Source organism: Lineus longissimus, chromosome 12, assembly GCF_910592395.1.
Source record: "Lineus longissimus chromosome 12, tnLinLong1.2, whole genome shotgun sequence".
Lineage (NCBI taxonomy): Eukaryota > Metazoa > Nemertea > Pilidiophora > Heteronemertea > Lineidae > Lineus > Lineus longissimus.
The window spans coordinates 17556808-17572099 of record NC_088319.1 but is presented as its reverse complement, the minus strand read 5'-3'; the positions used below and the strand labels follow the sequence as shown (position 1 = coordinate 17572099).

At 41.3% G+C, this 15292-nt stretch overlaps 1 protein-coding gene across 6 annotated transcripts in view; it reads right to left on the bottom strand.

The window, feature by feature from the left end:
• LOC135496828 (rootletin-like) overlaps positions 1-15292 on the bottom strand; it is a 50908-nt gene that overhangs the window by 28804 nt on the left and 6812 nt on the right. For 4 of the 6 annotated variants that reach the window (XM_064786367.1, XM_064786364.1, XM_064786365.1 and 1 more), the window contains exon 2: positions 9335-9628. In XM_064786367.1, coding sequence (XP_064642437.1) covers positions 9335-9628 — 294 coding nt within the window. Of the gene's footprint in view, positions 1-9334; positions 9629-10857; positions 11272-15050; positions 15070-15292 lie in introns of those variants that run through there. The other 2 variants (XM_064786369.1, XM_064786368.1) reach the window with 2 other exon arrangements.

Below are 15292 nucleotides of genomic sequence, written 5' to 3'. Positions count from 1 at the left end.
TAAGTTAAAACAGTTTTAATCCTGCTTACCTGTTATAATGCCCATGTATGGAGATTGGTTGGACTCTCCAATGTCAATGTTAACATTTTATGGGGCAGGCCTAGTATGACTCTAACTACAGCTGCGCTTACACCACGAAATATTGGTGGACCAATTGCACTTACACCACCACATTGCCGCGACAAATTGGTTCGGCAATCCATTGCCGATACAAATTGCCGAGCGAATTTGTCCCACCAAGCTTGATGGTCCAAATTCGCCCGGCTTGTTAAAAGCTCGGCTTTGTCGTGGTGTAAGCGCAAATGGATCGGCAATTAGCTAGTTAGATGGTTCGGCTCCAGGCGGCGCTTTCGAAATGGCGCTTTCTGCCAAGGCTTTCTGCGTTCTGCTTATTGTTTGCGCGCCATCTGTAGCCGGATTTTATAACTAGCTGCAGCGCTGGTGTAAGCGCTTGGTGGATTTTCGATGGTGCGGCATTGGTTCCCGAACCAAGATTGGTGGTCCATTTTCAGGTGGTGTAAGTGCGGCTATGGAGTGTGCCAGCACTCCAGGCTAAGATCTGTGCTTCAAATGCTTCAATGCAATAGGACCATTGCACCCCGTCATTGGAGAATGCCTAGTATTCTTCAATGAATATTCAATGAGACGCTCGGCCTACTCTCCAAAGAAAGACAGACAAAGTGAACCCCATCAGAACTTTTCGAACTTGAACTTCAAAGCAAAGACCACAAGCGTCTTTCAGAAAGAATCCACAAAGCCAGAGATCTGAGAAAGCCGTATTAGGCATCAAAACCTTCAGCGCCCTAAACTGCCAGTCCATCAAAACCGATGCCAATGAGGTATAAAAGTTGCTGGACCGATGCTACAGGTGCAAAACGACTACTCAAAGCAACTGGTTTGACCAATCAGGACATACTTCAGTATTCTCACTGGCAAGTTTATATATGTACCATCAACTTAGTCACACATGTTTCAGTGAAGGGGATTGGAGTGTAATGACCTGGCTGCAAACATCTCTTCTCTTAGCACAGAGACATCAAGGGTAGAGTAGAACCTCTCTCAGGACACCCTTGTGACCGACAGCTGTCCATATCAAAGAGCTGTCCTGATTACGGAGGTCATAATGAATGTAAGGCCAATTTGGGACCAAGATCAGTGTCCCTAATATAGAGCATGTCCTGCCATCAGAGATGTTTGCCACACACTTCCTCAACTGAGTTAACCAGAGCGGGCACAGATTTGATATTTACAAATATACAACACGGATCTATATGCTAAGTCAATTCGTAGGGATTAAGCATTTAAGATAACACACAGAATGGGTCAAGACTTGCTGCAGGCCTAGGGAAGGTCTACAAGACATATTAAAGACTGTGAGGTTCGACAAGTCATTCAACCAACTTCAAGCTAAGTTAGGCCAGAATAGGTTTACATTTTAGTCCCAGTGATGTGTGTAACTCCACAATGTTTGGACTGTGCATACGAACAGGAATTTCCCTGCTCATTTTTATCTGTTTTGTTTTGGTAACGGGATAAAAAATGATTTTCATTTCGAATTTGCTTAACCTTTTGAGGACTAGGGAGATGTGAGAATCTCAATTGTTATTTACCCCAGGAGTAAACCTAACCAAGAGAGAAATGGCAGGATGAGCAAGAGCTTTCCAATGAATGGTCATGTCAAAATAATTCGATAATCCCATGTTTCCTTCAAGGCAGGGAATCACTGCCACATGGCAACGTATGCCTCATCCAGGTAGCTTACTAATGCATAATACCATGATGCATAAGGCTGATGCACTATGAGAACTCTGCCTATGGTGCTGAAGGAGTGAATGTTTGGCTATGACCCGGTCTCCTTCTACAGGCGACCAATTATCAAAGAATGTGAAAGACTTACTGATTTTGTACGGTGACTGTGCGGATTGCTATGAAATGGGTTCAGATGATGGTTGTTTTGAATCTTGTTGTTCAAAACATGATGACCTTGATAACGATGAAGATGACCTTGGTGTTGATTGTTCAAAAGATGATGCTGACTCTTCTGATGACCTTGAGATGACACATGGTGACCTTTGTGATGATGACCTTGAACTTGAGAGTGATGACCTTGTGGATTATGACGATGAGCATGAGAATGCATATGATGGTGACCTTCAGGATTCTTATGACCTTCTAGTTGACCTTGGAGATGATGTGGTTGATGATGATGAAAATGATGGTGAGGATGACGGCGTTTCTGCCTCAGCGATTTCTCCGCTAGTGGGGGCGGCCTCTCCATAGTCCTGTGCATCTAAATATGCATAAATCCCAAAATAGTTGCAATCCAGCACCACAAAATCGCGCAAAAACAGAAAGCAAAAAATCTCAGATGATTACAAGTCAAATGCAGGGTCAAGATAAGGCTCCAGGCACTGCACAGTCCAATAGCTAAAATTAAAATGATTTCAACAGATTTCACGCATAACTTCCAAAATTACCCCTCTTGTGTCAACCTCCAACCACTAGGCAGATTTCGACATGAAACCCGTCCTCTCATTGCCCAAAACATGATTTTCTTCCCAAATTATCGCAAACCGTGTCCTCTGAATCGACACCATCCTATCTTTACCACCTATTTCAAATACCGTGCCGTAGAAATCTCACTGCTGTACGGAGCTAACTCAAGATGGAGTGGACAATCTCTTGACTGCAAGACTTACAACCTGACAAACATCAGGACAAAGGAAGGTGATTAAAATTCCATGTATTCTATTAAGCAAAAGCTATGAAAACTACTCAGATAAAGCTGCTGCGATTGATTTCATTATTTGCTTTCCTTTGGTCATTTATCATCGGATGAATCAATCCAGTTATATCTGAAAGGAGCAGCTATCCATTTGTATTATCATCTGTCAGTATTGTCACGCCAATTGTTGTGAACAGCAGATTATATGAAAGACACTCTTGAGGTTGCAATGAACCATGGCCCTGCGTCTTTCAAACAGATGAACTTGCAAACACGTACAGTGTGCCTTTATCATTTCATGAACCATTACTATACCAATTTACCACACTCTGGGTTGTAATCTTACTATCTATCTTACTACATCATATTGAGCTTATCATATCAATGATACGACACAATGTGACTTTAACCGGACAAAGTGTGTGACAATACAACTCTTTTCCACAAAGCCACTTTGATATAAAGTCTATGTGCTGTTGTTATTCATGGCCGACATGGTATGCGGTTCCACCATTATTCCGTGAGCCACACTTGTACTGACCCGGCAAAAGCTGACAGCAGATGAACATATGATTAATTAACATTCGGGTACACAAATATACCTGAATGAAACTGCCCGATTGTCCACAGACAATTCGTCCACTTGTGCTCACACACACTGGCCGAACAAGCCCCATGAGATCCCAACACGGGATGCTCCACATTTACCCATCTAAAGCTTCTGTTAACCAGGCCGACAAAGGCCTACAAGACATCAGCATGGGGTCGGTTGGCCCCACGAAGAAAAAACAGCAGTTTAAAAACTGACTATTGATGATGATGATGGCATGTAAGGATCGTGACAATACAACACAGCGTCTCCTTGTTTGTGTGTCAGATAGTGTGCAGTTATTCTGCATAGTCATTTTGACATTTATGGCCAGGAATCTCCTCTGGTACCAACAATGCACAATAACATGGCAGAACAAATGCGATATGTCTAATAGAAGATGGGCGGGCCACCGCTGTCATTATCATCAGGGTGTACCCTGTGGTTATCACAGCATGTTCGCATAATTAGGGCACAAATGAGCCAGACAGCTAACATCGAAAGTATACCCATTTCAACAGCCTTAATAGTGCTTGCATGGGCATGAAATGATATTTTGAAGTTTACTATTTTCTCTGTAAATGAAGATGCATTGTGATTGACGATACATGCACTTCTTACCCAAGGGCGATATGTACACTAGAGACTTGAAATGAAATGGAAGTTATCATATAGTGCCTTTCACTGTTAAACAATCAATCATTCCCAAGGCTTAACCAGAAACCTTTATGCACTTGGCTATTTGAGAGTAAAGAGTGCAAGACTCAGAATTCGGTCGAAATTGCTATGGAGAACAAGGACATGGTGTTTTTATAATGGTACCTGAGACCCTCTGTACCCCTCTAGTATAATCGCACCACTTACATCTCATCAAAGGTGAAGACATGTGGTGCCACCTGTCAAAGTCTTGGTGAACTAGCAGGACAGGTGTCAGTGTCACCAACCTGGGACTCTACCTGGTGACTTCTCCAAGAACAACTCACAAGTTTTTCATAAATGGTCAACACAGAACTTCATGAAAGCTAACAATAACAACAACCAATTTTAAGAATTGAACAGCAAATCAACGAGATTAGTTGAAACAAGCAACAGTTCACTCGATAACTTCAATGAGAATGGAAGGATTGTTCATACTTGCGAGATACGTTTCCTGACAATCCCACTAGGGGGACGTACTGTGTTGCCATCTGAAAAATCCTGTGGGAAATCATAAAGATCAGCGGCCATATTGATAAGTGGTCATCTAGCGGGCCAAAATCAGCCCAGAAATATGCCATCCACACCACATCAAAGGCGATTCCTTCAAACAGGAACCGTCACACTGGACGCATTTAAAATGTAACAATATCGACAACCATACACTCATTTAGGAAAAACATGACCAGACCAAGTCAAAACACAGGGGAATCGGCTCCCGTATTTGGATAAGATTTCGACCCTATTGACGATACTTGTTATTTCTATTTCATATGAAAACATTGTCATGATATTGGTGTGCTGAAATTCATAGCTTGAAGGGTAACAGGTTATAACGGTAATCGCTACGACAAAGAACTTGGACACACCAAAAGTATTGACATGCACAAGACATAGATGGCAGCACTTGCCAAAGGTGATGTCTCCAATGGCATGTCAGATTGCCTTATCATTATGATACTGATTGATGCAGGTCCAGATCCAAGGGGGAGGAGGCAATGCCTCCCATATTTTGAGTAAACTAAAGTCTAAAGCAGGATCCCAATGGAAAGCTGGACAAGCCTGACATGCAAATATCATGCATTGTCACGAGAAGATAAACGATAGGTTCCCCATGCAGTTTCTCATGCAAAGTCAAAAGTTTCATGCATGGGAACTAACCCTGTTTATCTGTTGACTGAATGCTGTGCTTGCTTCAGCTAGGTAGAGAGGCGTGAGCTGAAAAATGAAGCAGCCAATTTGGTTTCATACTAAACACAATACATATGAAGCCAAAAGCATCGAAAATGTTTGTCACCTTACGATGTCATGGTACTGGTAATGGTAACCCGTGTATCTTTGGTGTATCACTACCATTAACCAACCCCTAGAGGAAGCCATTACCATGGCAACGGTACAAACAACTCCTGTCGGATGGATTTTCCATGTGCGCTCATCAGTGTCGGTTTTAGCAAAACGAATGGCCACTATCAGTTTCTGGTTGTAGTGTTACGATTTCAATCTTTATCATTACATGTAGCAATGGATAACAAATCTGCTGATGACACATTATAACAACACTATGTGTCAATCACTTTCACATTTGTAGCCAGAGATTACTCTCATCACTGATGTCAATTAAGAACTCGTTAAGGGAATCAATCAAGGTCTGGATCGGTGAATGGAACATATGCCGATACCACACGACACAGAGCGTGATCCAAGACTGCCAACTTGAAATATTCCCCATGGCAGCCAATATGACAATCAATCAAACTATTTGATTGATTATGATTTGCTAATAACCTGTCACCTCGATAGCATGTCATTTGAGAATAGCCAACACCGCCCTGCGTGATTATCTGCCGTAGACTGATAAGCCAAGCTTGATCACATATTATAAATCAACAAAACCAGGAAAGACAACAATATGGCTAATAACCTGACGCAGCGGGTGAGTTGCTTGAGAATAACCAACACTGACGACTGATAAGCCATGCTTGATCGCTGATATTACATGGCCGGCAATGACAGCAGTATGTGGTTCAATGCTTGTACCAGAAGAACCTTTTCAATATTTGGTGCTTGTTTCCAACCCAGCACGTCAACCTCTCGCGTAGCAGAGGCAAAATACATGACAACATGGGTAACCTACAATGTTGTCAACTTCATCACTGGTTGATATCTTGACATTCTGCAATGTATAGGACAACAACAATCAGCCCGACCAGTATCACTTGTCAGGCTAATAGATGTATCTCCTCCAAATACGTCATGCCCAGCTCGATCAATCCCACTTTAAATCCAGCCCATACGGCCAGTAATTCATAAACCTGGTCATCCTGAGGAAATAGCTGAGCCACTTACCAGCAGGCTGTCACTCAACATAAAACCTTTCTAATCAAGGCAGATATGGAATAGGCACAATGCACGCAACAGGTAACTTGGTTCAAACAACCTTGGGCTAAATCCATCAATCTCGCCGGCTTTAGAAGTATGGGATTGTGATCTCAGAGAACAGCTCTTTGGACATTACACACTGCACTAACCAAGCTCGGGCACTGTGCAGTCATGTTGTGGATATTGGAGGGTGGAATCGCCAGATGAGAGACATGTCAATATCTAAAGCACAAAGTCTGGGTTGGATTCAGAAGTTGACTCTAGTAGTACTAGCACCAATGCAAGCTTCATTCAGACTTCTTTTCCCTCCCTGATACTCTTGTATTGCTATAGCACCCACAAACAAGAGGTCTTCCTGACAGATCCTCATCTTATCTAATCAATCTTCATTCCTCGTGGGACATGACACAACACACCAATCTCACCACTTCTTTTCGTTACTGAGACGTGGGCTTATGAGCAAGAAAAATATCGCTTGAATGCGCATAAAACCTATCATCGCAGAGTTCTCAGATTATCGTCTTAGTGGGGTTGTACTTTGGCTGCCACAATGACGGTCAATTCATACTTTTCTTCGTTCTGATGCAAATGCTTCCAAATGGAAATCGGTGTAATGGTGGTTTACAGCCAGTCAGGCCGGTAATATAACAACGTGATCAATAAGTCATCCTTTGAGAATATGTTGATCAAATGGGTCGGGGCTGGCAAAGAAAGAGAAACCTGATACTTCAGAAGCGTGACCAGAAATAGGCCAAGACGGCTGGGGTGATCATGATCAGACGAATTTGCCAAGCTGAGACCCAGGAAATTGCCCCACCTCACACAAATCTAATTTTGATTGATGAAAACCATAATGAAAGGAGCGGGACATTGTTGTGCAAATAAGAACCAATAACAGGTCATGTTTGTACATTTCTCTAGCTATGAACATCTTCAACACGATCCTTTGATATTGTCAATATGGCTCAACCAGTCATTTCAATTCGATGAACGGACTAACAACTTCTCATTCCAAGCTGAATGTAGGACCATTCATGGTGCAACAGGATATTGATTTCCCATGAACATGGTAATATTTACATTCAGCGGTTCATTTACTTTGCTAATTATAGGGAGTAAATCATTACACGGCCAGGGACCAGAATACCTCAGGTGTGTTTTGGAGCCTCTGCAATGTGATCAGCGCAGGACCATACGTGGTTATAGCGAATCTGTCTGGCATAACATATGATTAGTCTCCACGGAAACAAGCCATCGCCAATGGTAATCAATTGTTTATTTTTGGGTATATTGGAGACGATACGCCAACAAAGGATGTTCACACATTTCAATTGTCTCCACTAAATCTCGGCCTTGGGGTATAAACATTTTCAATATTTTTGAAATGTCGGCCACTCGAATAATGACGAGGCACAACATGGTCATATAGTGGTGCTTCACTGACAGTGCCAGGATATTGAATAGTACTCTGACCCTACTTCCTAAAAGGAAAGAGAAATTACCTAACCAATGAATGTGTGAGAGGAACATGTTGTAGGCCCTCCAGATAAAATCACTCAATGGATCATGGCAGATGACCTAATTCCATTGATAATGATCAGTTGATGAGATGGTACACAGTGTTGGGTAGATGCAGCCTACAATCAGTAATAATGAATCAGATGATAATATGATAATGATGATAAATACATTGATGTATGTCATCTAAACAAGGCTCCGTATAAAACGTGGCTAATACTTCCAAGTGGGACAGTAGTATTCATATATCAGAATCCCCAATTTAATAATTACCAACATTCTGTGCATTACTGTCTTTTTTTCTGAGAAATTGACTACCAGCATTTCCAAGTAGAACAATGGTTTAGTATTTCTCTTCTTGCAGTCAATTATTACGTTTAAGGGTTGTGACAATGTTGGGGTGTATTGATGTTCCGTAGTTCAATTCTAAATGCTCATCATTTATGTAAAACAGTTGACACAGTGTCAGACTACTGTACTGCAACATCATTGAACCAAATATGAGTACACTATCGAGGTCCTCCAATGACTGAATTGTTGCTTCTGCACTATCAGAGTTGTATCATGACTCCAATGACTTTCTTTCACTGATACCGCGGCACTCCACTTCCATCTATTTCAAACTGAGAGCATGTGTGATCAACCACCATTGAAAACAAGCATGACCCAAAAACGCACAACGGTTTGTTGTCTTCAAAACAGTATGCTGCATCAAGAGGTGTCCCATCCAGTTTCCTAGACCCAGACAACTTCAGGTACTCATCTCTCTGAAGAGGCATAAATAGCCTCCTAGCCCAAATACTGTGGGAAAGAGTTTGGGACCTCTTCTTTGTGGGATGGAAAGGGTTATTCTCTCTATCACACACAGCATACGACTACCTGGAACCACATTGTAGACGGCTCTTGAATCATGCAATAGGTGTAGTGAAGACTGTTTCAGAGCCAGGCATGCTGGGCCGATAAGGGGTAAACTCATCCAAATGCGATGAAGTCTAAAATACGCTGGTTCATTGAGCGTGACTTGAAAAGCAAACATGCAAAGTGGAGAGCGAGTCTTTCGAAGGCTTTATTTACAGCTCATATCATTCAGAATCAGAACCTGGAAGTCAAAGGAAGGCAAAGAACAGGCAGCAAAATGAGTATACATACATTCAGTGTCTGTGGAGAAAGAAAGAAAACAACTTATTTTAGCAAATTTAAAACAAAGTGCTCTATCTGACTGCTTCAGATATGTGGACAGTTTTGATAAATTCAGCCCATCACATGCTCAGCCAGTTTTATCTTCTTGAGGTGTTTGATTAAACAAGTTCTTAAGACACTGTCTATTTGTGTTGAACCTCAAATAGACCTGTGCTTTTGCCACCTTCTTCAGGTGACGGTAGAGGGAAGTTCTGAAGGGCTTTAGTCAAAACCTTCATAACACATACCTTCTCGCTCAGCGCATTATACTTGATGCCGATCTCATCACGCTCAGCCCTTGTTGCCGCCAGCAGATCCTCGACGCGGCTCAGCTCCGACTGCAGCATACGATTCTCCTCTTGAATGTGTGTCGTATTCAACGACGCCATCGTGTCGAAATCTCCGCCGAGGCCGTAATCGTCAGAGTCGAAATTCTTAGTGATGATCCCTCGAACCCGGGCCGGAACCGTCTCTGATGGTGAATCGTCTGTACCCTTCAACGTATAGTCTTCGCCGTTCTTCAAAACACTGTCCTCCAACTTCTGCAAATAGTGAGAATAACAGATTCTGAGAAACAAGCCATTGGTTTGTTAGCAGTTACCATGGTTACTTAGGGTTATTTCTACAGACCATGCAGACCGTTCTATCAGATGGTAGCTTTAAATTCTCAGATTTGTCTTCGTCCTACATGACATTGATTCCAACTCATAACATTCCTTGTGGCCGGTGACCAAACCAACTGTCTCTTCAGCTGACTTAGGCAGTGTATCACAGGTTGTATTCAAGAATAATCAACAGTACGCACTTGAATTTGATTGTTTGTAAACATATTGCTTGGTAGTAACAGGTTTCATACAACTTCACATACCGGTGCAGAAAGATAACCAGGACATATGAATTGAACACATTCTAATTATGGTCAACAACCATGACACGAGTTAAAGGAGTGTTTGTAATCATACACACTGCCTAGTTGATACGTTACATAAGGAATAAAAGATTGGTGAACTTCACTCTTTGTTGGCTCAGTGGACTGAGTGGTTGATTGAGGCGAGTGAGACAGCCTACTTGGCCAACCAAGCTGAACAGACATAGAGTGGTGATCAGCACTCACTTATCAGGCCAACCAATCAGACAGCTAGGCCGGTTGTTCCATCGCTACAATCGATGATGTCACAATGAAGTGTGTCCAAAACAACCAAACACACTGACGGCAGAGAAACAGACAGTTTAAGTGAGCTATTGAGCATTGTGTTGGAAATCTTTCGGTAATTAGGTTGATTGCTGGATTTCACTCACTATGATTTTAATTTTTAGGCCATCAGAATTTAAGGAAATCAGGAGAAACACTCCCTATGGCATATATCGATCATTAGTTCGAGAAGATATCTTCAGGGGCGGGGCATTAAGATAGCTGGAAGCATATTCTGCGCTGCAACTAAAGACTGCTGTAACTGCTGTAGGCCTAACTGAGGACAGTTGTTCCCATCAACTTCTTTACAGAGTGTGCTGTCAGTGTGCGACAGCAGAGCTGAGCACTGCAGCACCAGTGGAATTTGACCATACAAACTATCAATTTTCTGAATGCAGTGAACCATTAATTTCAATATTGACAACATATTCACAAAGTACAACATACACTTTTGCATCAGCACCTCTCAATTCTGTATTTGTTTCTATAGAAACATGGTAAAACAGCATATGAAGTTGGTAGTAAAACAGGCATTTCAACAAGTCGGGACAAAGTGAAAAACATAGAAAAGTTATGCACCTGAATAACACTTTCTAATCTTTCCGACATTGGACCCGATGTTTCGTCCGGTGTGATTCCAGCCAAAAAAGAACTCCTTTTATCACATATCAAATGATGTATTATTCCATGAAAAAGAAACCGTAGTGCATAAGAGGCAGAATAACGAAAAACATCAGCGTTTGGGAAACACAGTTCGGGGAAAACCCGGGATGAATGTTACAGCCAGAACAGATTTCCAATTATGTTGAACTGTCAATCAACGCGAAATTTCCTGAAACTTTGGCTCTTTTTGGACCGATGTTTCGCCACTAATCGAACACTCCTCACGTGGCAAAGACTTTCCCGTCCTAAGTCATCCTGCTAGACAGTTGAGAGCTGTGAAATCGGAGATGGACGGAGAATAAGGTCAAGCCTGTCGCAATTGCCCCAGCCCAATTATAGCAGCTGTGTGACAAACCAGGTCGAGGCGAGAGCAAATTTGGCGGCCTCTTGCGGATGGCGTCTGAGTTGCTAAGTTACCAACATGTGCCACTGCACATTAACCCTGGAACGTTTCTGTCAGTGTTTCATAATAGCCTACTGAAAAAATGCCACCACAGGGACCTTTGAAGAACATCTTGACAAGCCATGCCTCGTGTTTAGTCACTCTTTGGCTGACATAGTTGTACAGGCAGTTTGGCTAATTAAATAAAGTTTATGTCCACTTCAAAAATAATGATCATTTATGTACCCAAAGGATTGGGGAACACGACCTTTGTGGGAAGATGGAATTAAGTAGGTTATGTTCATTTTGATATTAGTTTAATGCTAGGTTATGGCCAAATCTCGAAGTACTGAAATTTGATGCTAATTTATTCCATTGTAAAAACAGCCCCTGGGACCAATCCCCCATGAAGTTTTTCTAGGCAGATTTATCAATGTCGTTCAACAAGTTCGGGTCACCTACAAAAACCACCCCAGGAAGTAAATGTTAGATCTTGACAATGAATAATACAGTTTGTAAGAAAAAGCATCCAGACCTAGAGGATTACACTGCTAATGTTCCAAGAGGAATTTGGTGCAGAGTTGGCTTGTCTTCTCTAGTTTAGTTGACTGTGCAAAATGCAGCCTCTTAGCTAAAAGTTGTTTTCATTGCATAGATGGCAAGGGGATTCTGCATCTGGGTGAGGAGGACCTTTAATCTTACCTGATCCTGAATGCTAGAAAACCCAACCCATTCTCAATTGGATATCAATCAAGCAATGAGTCTCAGGTTTACTTAACGACAAAGAATGAATCGGAACAAATAATCACCTGGACCCTAAGTTAATTTCAGCCTATTCAAACACTTTGGGAACTGAATAAAGCTTATGTATAAAATCTTTAGTATTCTGTTGGCCATTCCCATACAAAGCCATTTAAGATCATTTAGGGGATAAATATTTGGAAATTCAGAAGTTCGTGATAATTGACTTTCGAGAGGTGCCTGGTACCTGTTGGTGTTGGAACCTAAATTCATCCAATTAGTTCACAATGTTGAAGCTAGGGTAAATCAAATCAGATGGGCTCAAGTAAATGAAAAAGCTTTGAGAAATTCAGGATAACAAAAAGTAAATCTCAACATATGAATCACAAGTTTTGCAGTGACTAATACTTACATAGTCCGACATATTGCATCTCAGTCATAGGCAAACCTAATTCCTAAATGCCTGCTGCAACATGCACCCCACAATGCAGTTACCCAGTTCATTAGCCGTCCAAATTCATTTCAAGTCAATAATTCATCAAGCCACAAATGTAACGAAGTTCATTATTTGTTTATGGGTCACATTCAACAGGTTGCTTACACCTAAGTCTTATAACTGTTCCTAAAGGGTATCCCATTCTGATATAAAGTGTATCAATAGCCATTCAGGATAAAGGGAGAAAATCATTAAGTGATTATTAATTGATTTTGTGTAATTACCATTAGTGTGTTGATCAGGGTTACTTCAGGTAATACAGGGTGTGTCTGAAGTATTGTTTCCAACTGACAGTTTTGCAGAACTTGACCGTCTGTAGAAGAGTTTGCAATATTTGACAATATTTTTTGTAACACACTGTGTTGTATGTTATTGATAATCATGATTCATTCATGTAGCTATTTGAGGTGTCAAGAGAACCCCCATGCATAATTCATGTAGTTGCCCCATGAAATTGATCTGGCATGAAATCTCACTCTGATATCACTTGTGTCTCCATCTAGTAAAGCACAAGTGAACCTATCATATTGACAGCACTCCAGTGAGACTAGTGACAGAGAACAATTAACCTGGCAAATGTTTAAACAACCTGTTTCAATATCATTATTTGGGTGAAAATTAGATTTTGGATTCAAACTGCTGAAATTAACAGGGCCTGGTACATGGTATGGTGGCTTCTTATGTATGTGTCCTTAAGATCCTCACTTAACCATTTCAAGGTCACCTCTACTAGCTGAGTACTGAGGGGCTATCGAGGCAAAGTACTTTTTAACTCTGTAAAGGAGTGTACCCTGTACATCTTGAAGCTTATGACCAGATCAGTTTGTGAATGTTAACCCTTGATGAGTCAAAACGTAGTGAATGGAGACATAAATCTCAACCTGGAGGATACAACACAAGATATTGACTGTTTGATCAAGAACAGAGAGAAATTCACCTACCTTCAGATGAAAGTAAGAAGTATAGGTAGGATTGTGAAAGATAATCCTACACCAGGCCTGAGATATCTAAACCAAAACCTCATGCTCAGACAAGGATGACCACTATAAACTAAAAGGCCTTTAGAAATTATGAAATCTTGCATTTTTATCTCATCGATGTTCAAACATTACCGTGTCATATTTCAAAAGATAAAAATAATATCAAACAAAACACATTTACCTGGCTTATAAGACCCACTCTGGGTGAATTTGACAGATCTTTAATCCTGTGGACGTATAATCCGGCCAGAGCTCTAGGTCTCAGCGAGATATAAACCGAGACAACTTGGTCTCTGGATGTGCAAGGCACATCTATCCGCTGTCCTAAATGCACAACCAACCGTGAAACCATAGTAGTATATCGGCAAATATATTACTATTCTGTGTCATATTGAATTAAAAAAAGCACAATCTTCAGAACCAGGTCAAAAATATTGTCCAAAATGCATGATGCATATCATTGTAGACTGTTTCATTGGTTGACTGCTCCACTGGAGAGTTCAATTCCTATTCAGTTTGTTGTCTGTGATTGACATTGACTGTGTTCATAGGTTTCTATCATTCCTGCGAGCTCTAATGCGTTTTTATTATGATATCTCCTTGCAAATATATATCCAAACCTGGAATGATTGTCACTCAAATTACAGCACAGCAAGACTTTCATAGTCATTTGATAACAGGGTAGTGGTTTGTTGTGTTATAGTGTGGCCTTTTGTCTCAAAGATTCTTGACAGGGATATTGGATAATATTCAATAATGACAACCCTGGGCTCCCTATTCCATGTGTTTCTGGCTTGGACATAGAGTTAATGAAGTGCTATTAACTCTTTTTTTCCACTAATTGAGTTTTGAGATTTGATTGTAAAAATGCTTTTGATTGTTCTCAGGGAATTAGATTAGGAAGATGTTGATTTTATATCTTGAAAACAGCACACACATCTCTAGTTGTATCACTGGCTTGCATGTTTTCCTCTCTAAACTGAGGTGCAGTGGAACATGGGGCACATCTGCTGGCAGGAAACCCAAAGAGGATACTAGTTTGGGTCCCAATAGTTATAGTGGGCAATCAAATCAATTTGATCTTCCTAACCAGGACACCCCTCTTCTGAGGCATTTCCCAGTGTCAAGTGTGTCCCTAATAGAGATGTTGAAGAAACGGGCACTAGGGGGTTTATTGAGAGATCTAACTGAAAATATATGACAGGTGTTGAATAGGGACACAACTAAGCCTAAGGCTCCTAAGGACAGGGTATTGATGTATATGAACAATCATGACAATAGTATGAGTGTGGCGGACACATGCCTTAGCTTTATACCATTGTGTCTGACACTATAGCAAAGGTTGACATAGCCCACCCAAAAAAGAACAACAAAGAATGCCAAGATGCCCCCTGCTCGTTTCCCTGTTGCTAAGGAAGCCAACAGTACAGTGACAGCTGGGTTAAGTTGGGAGACAGGGAAATGACACATTTGGGATAAAAAAATAGGGTTCTAAGTTATACGATCTTACCTCAGGTCTATTCCCTGTGTATTGTAGCTATGGCCCGGTTCACACATAAATTTATTCAAAGCCTGATTAGTATTTTGTGCAAGCCTGTGCACATCCTGTCCTTTAACAAAAGCACGTGCGTTTGTTTACAATCTTGGATGACCTGGTTGACCCATTCTTACACGCCCTTTCATTGGCTGAAGAGAAACCTGGGAATCCCACCCCCGATGATATTGGTCTATGTTTAGAAATGTTCTGGCTGA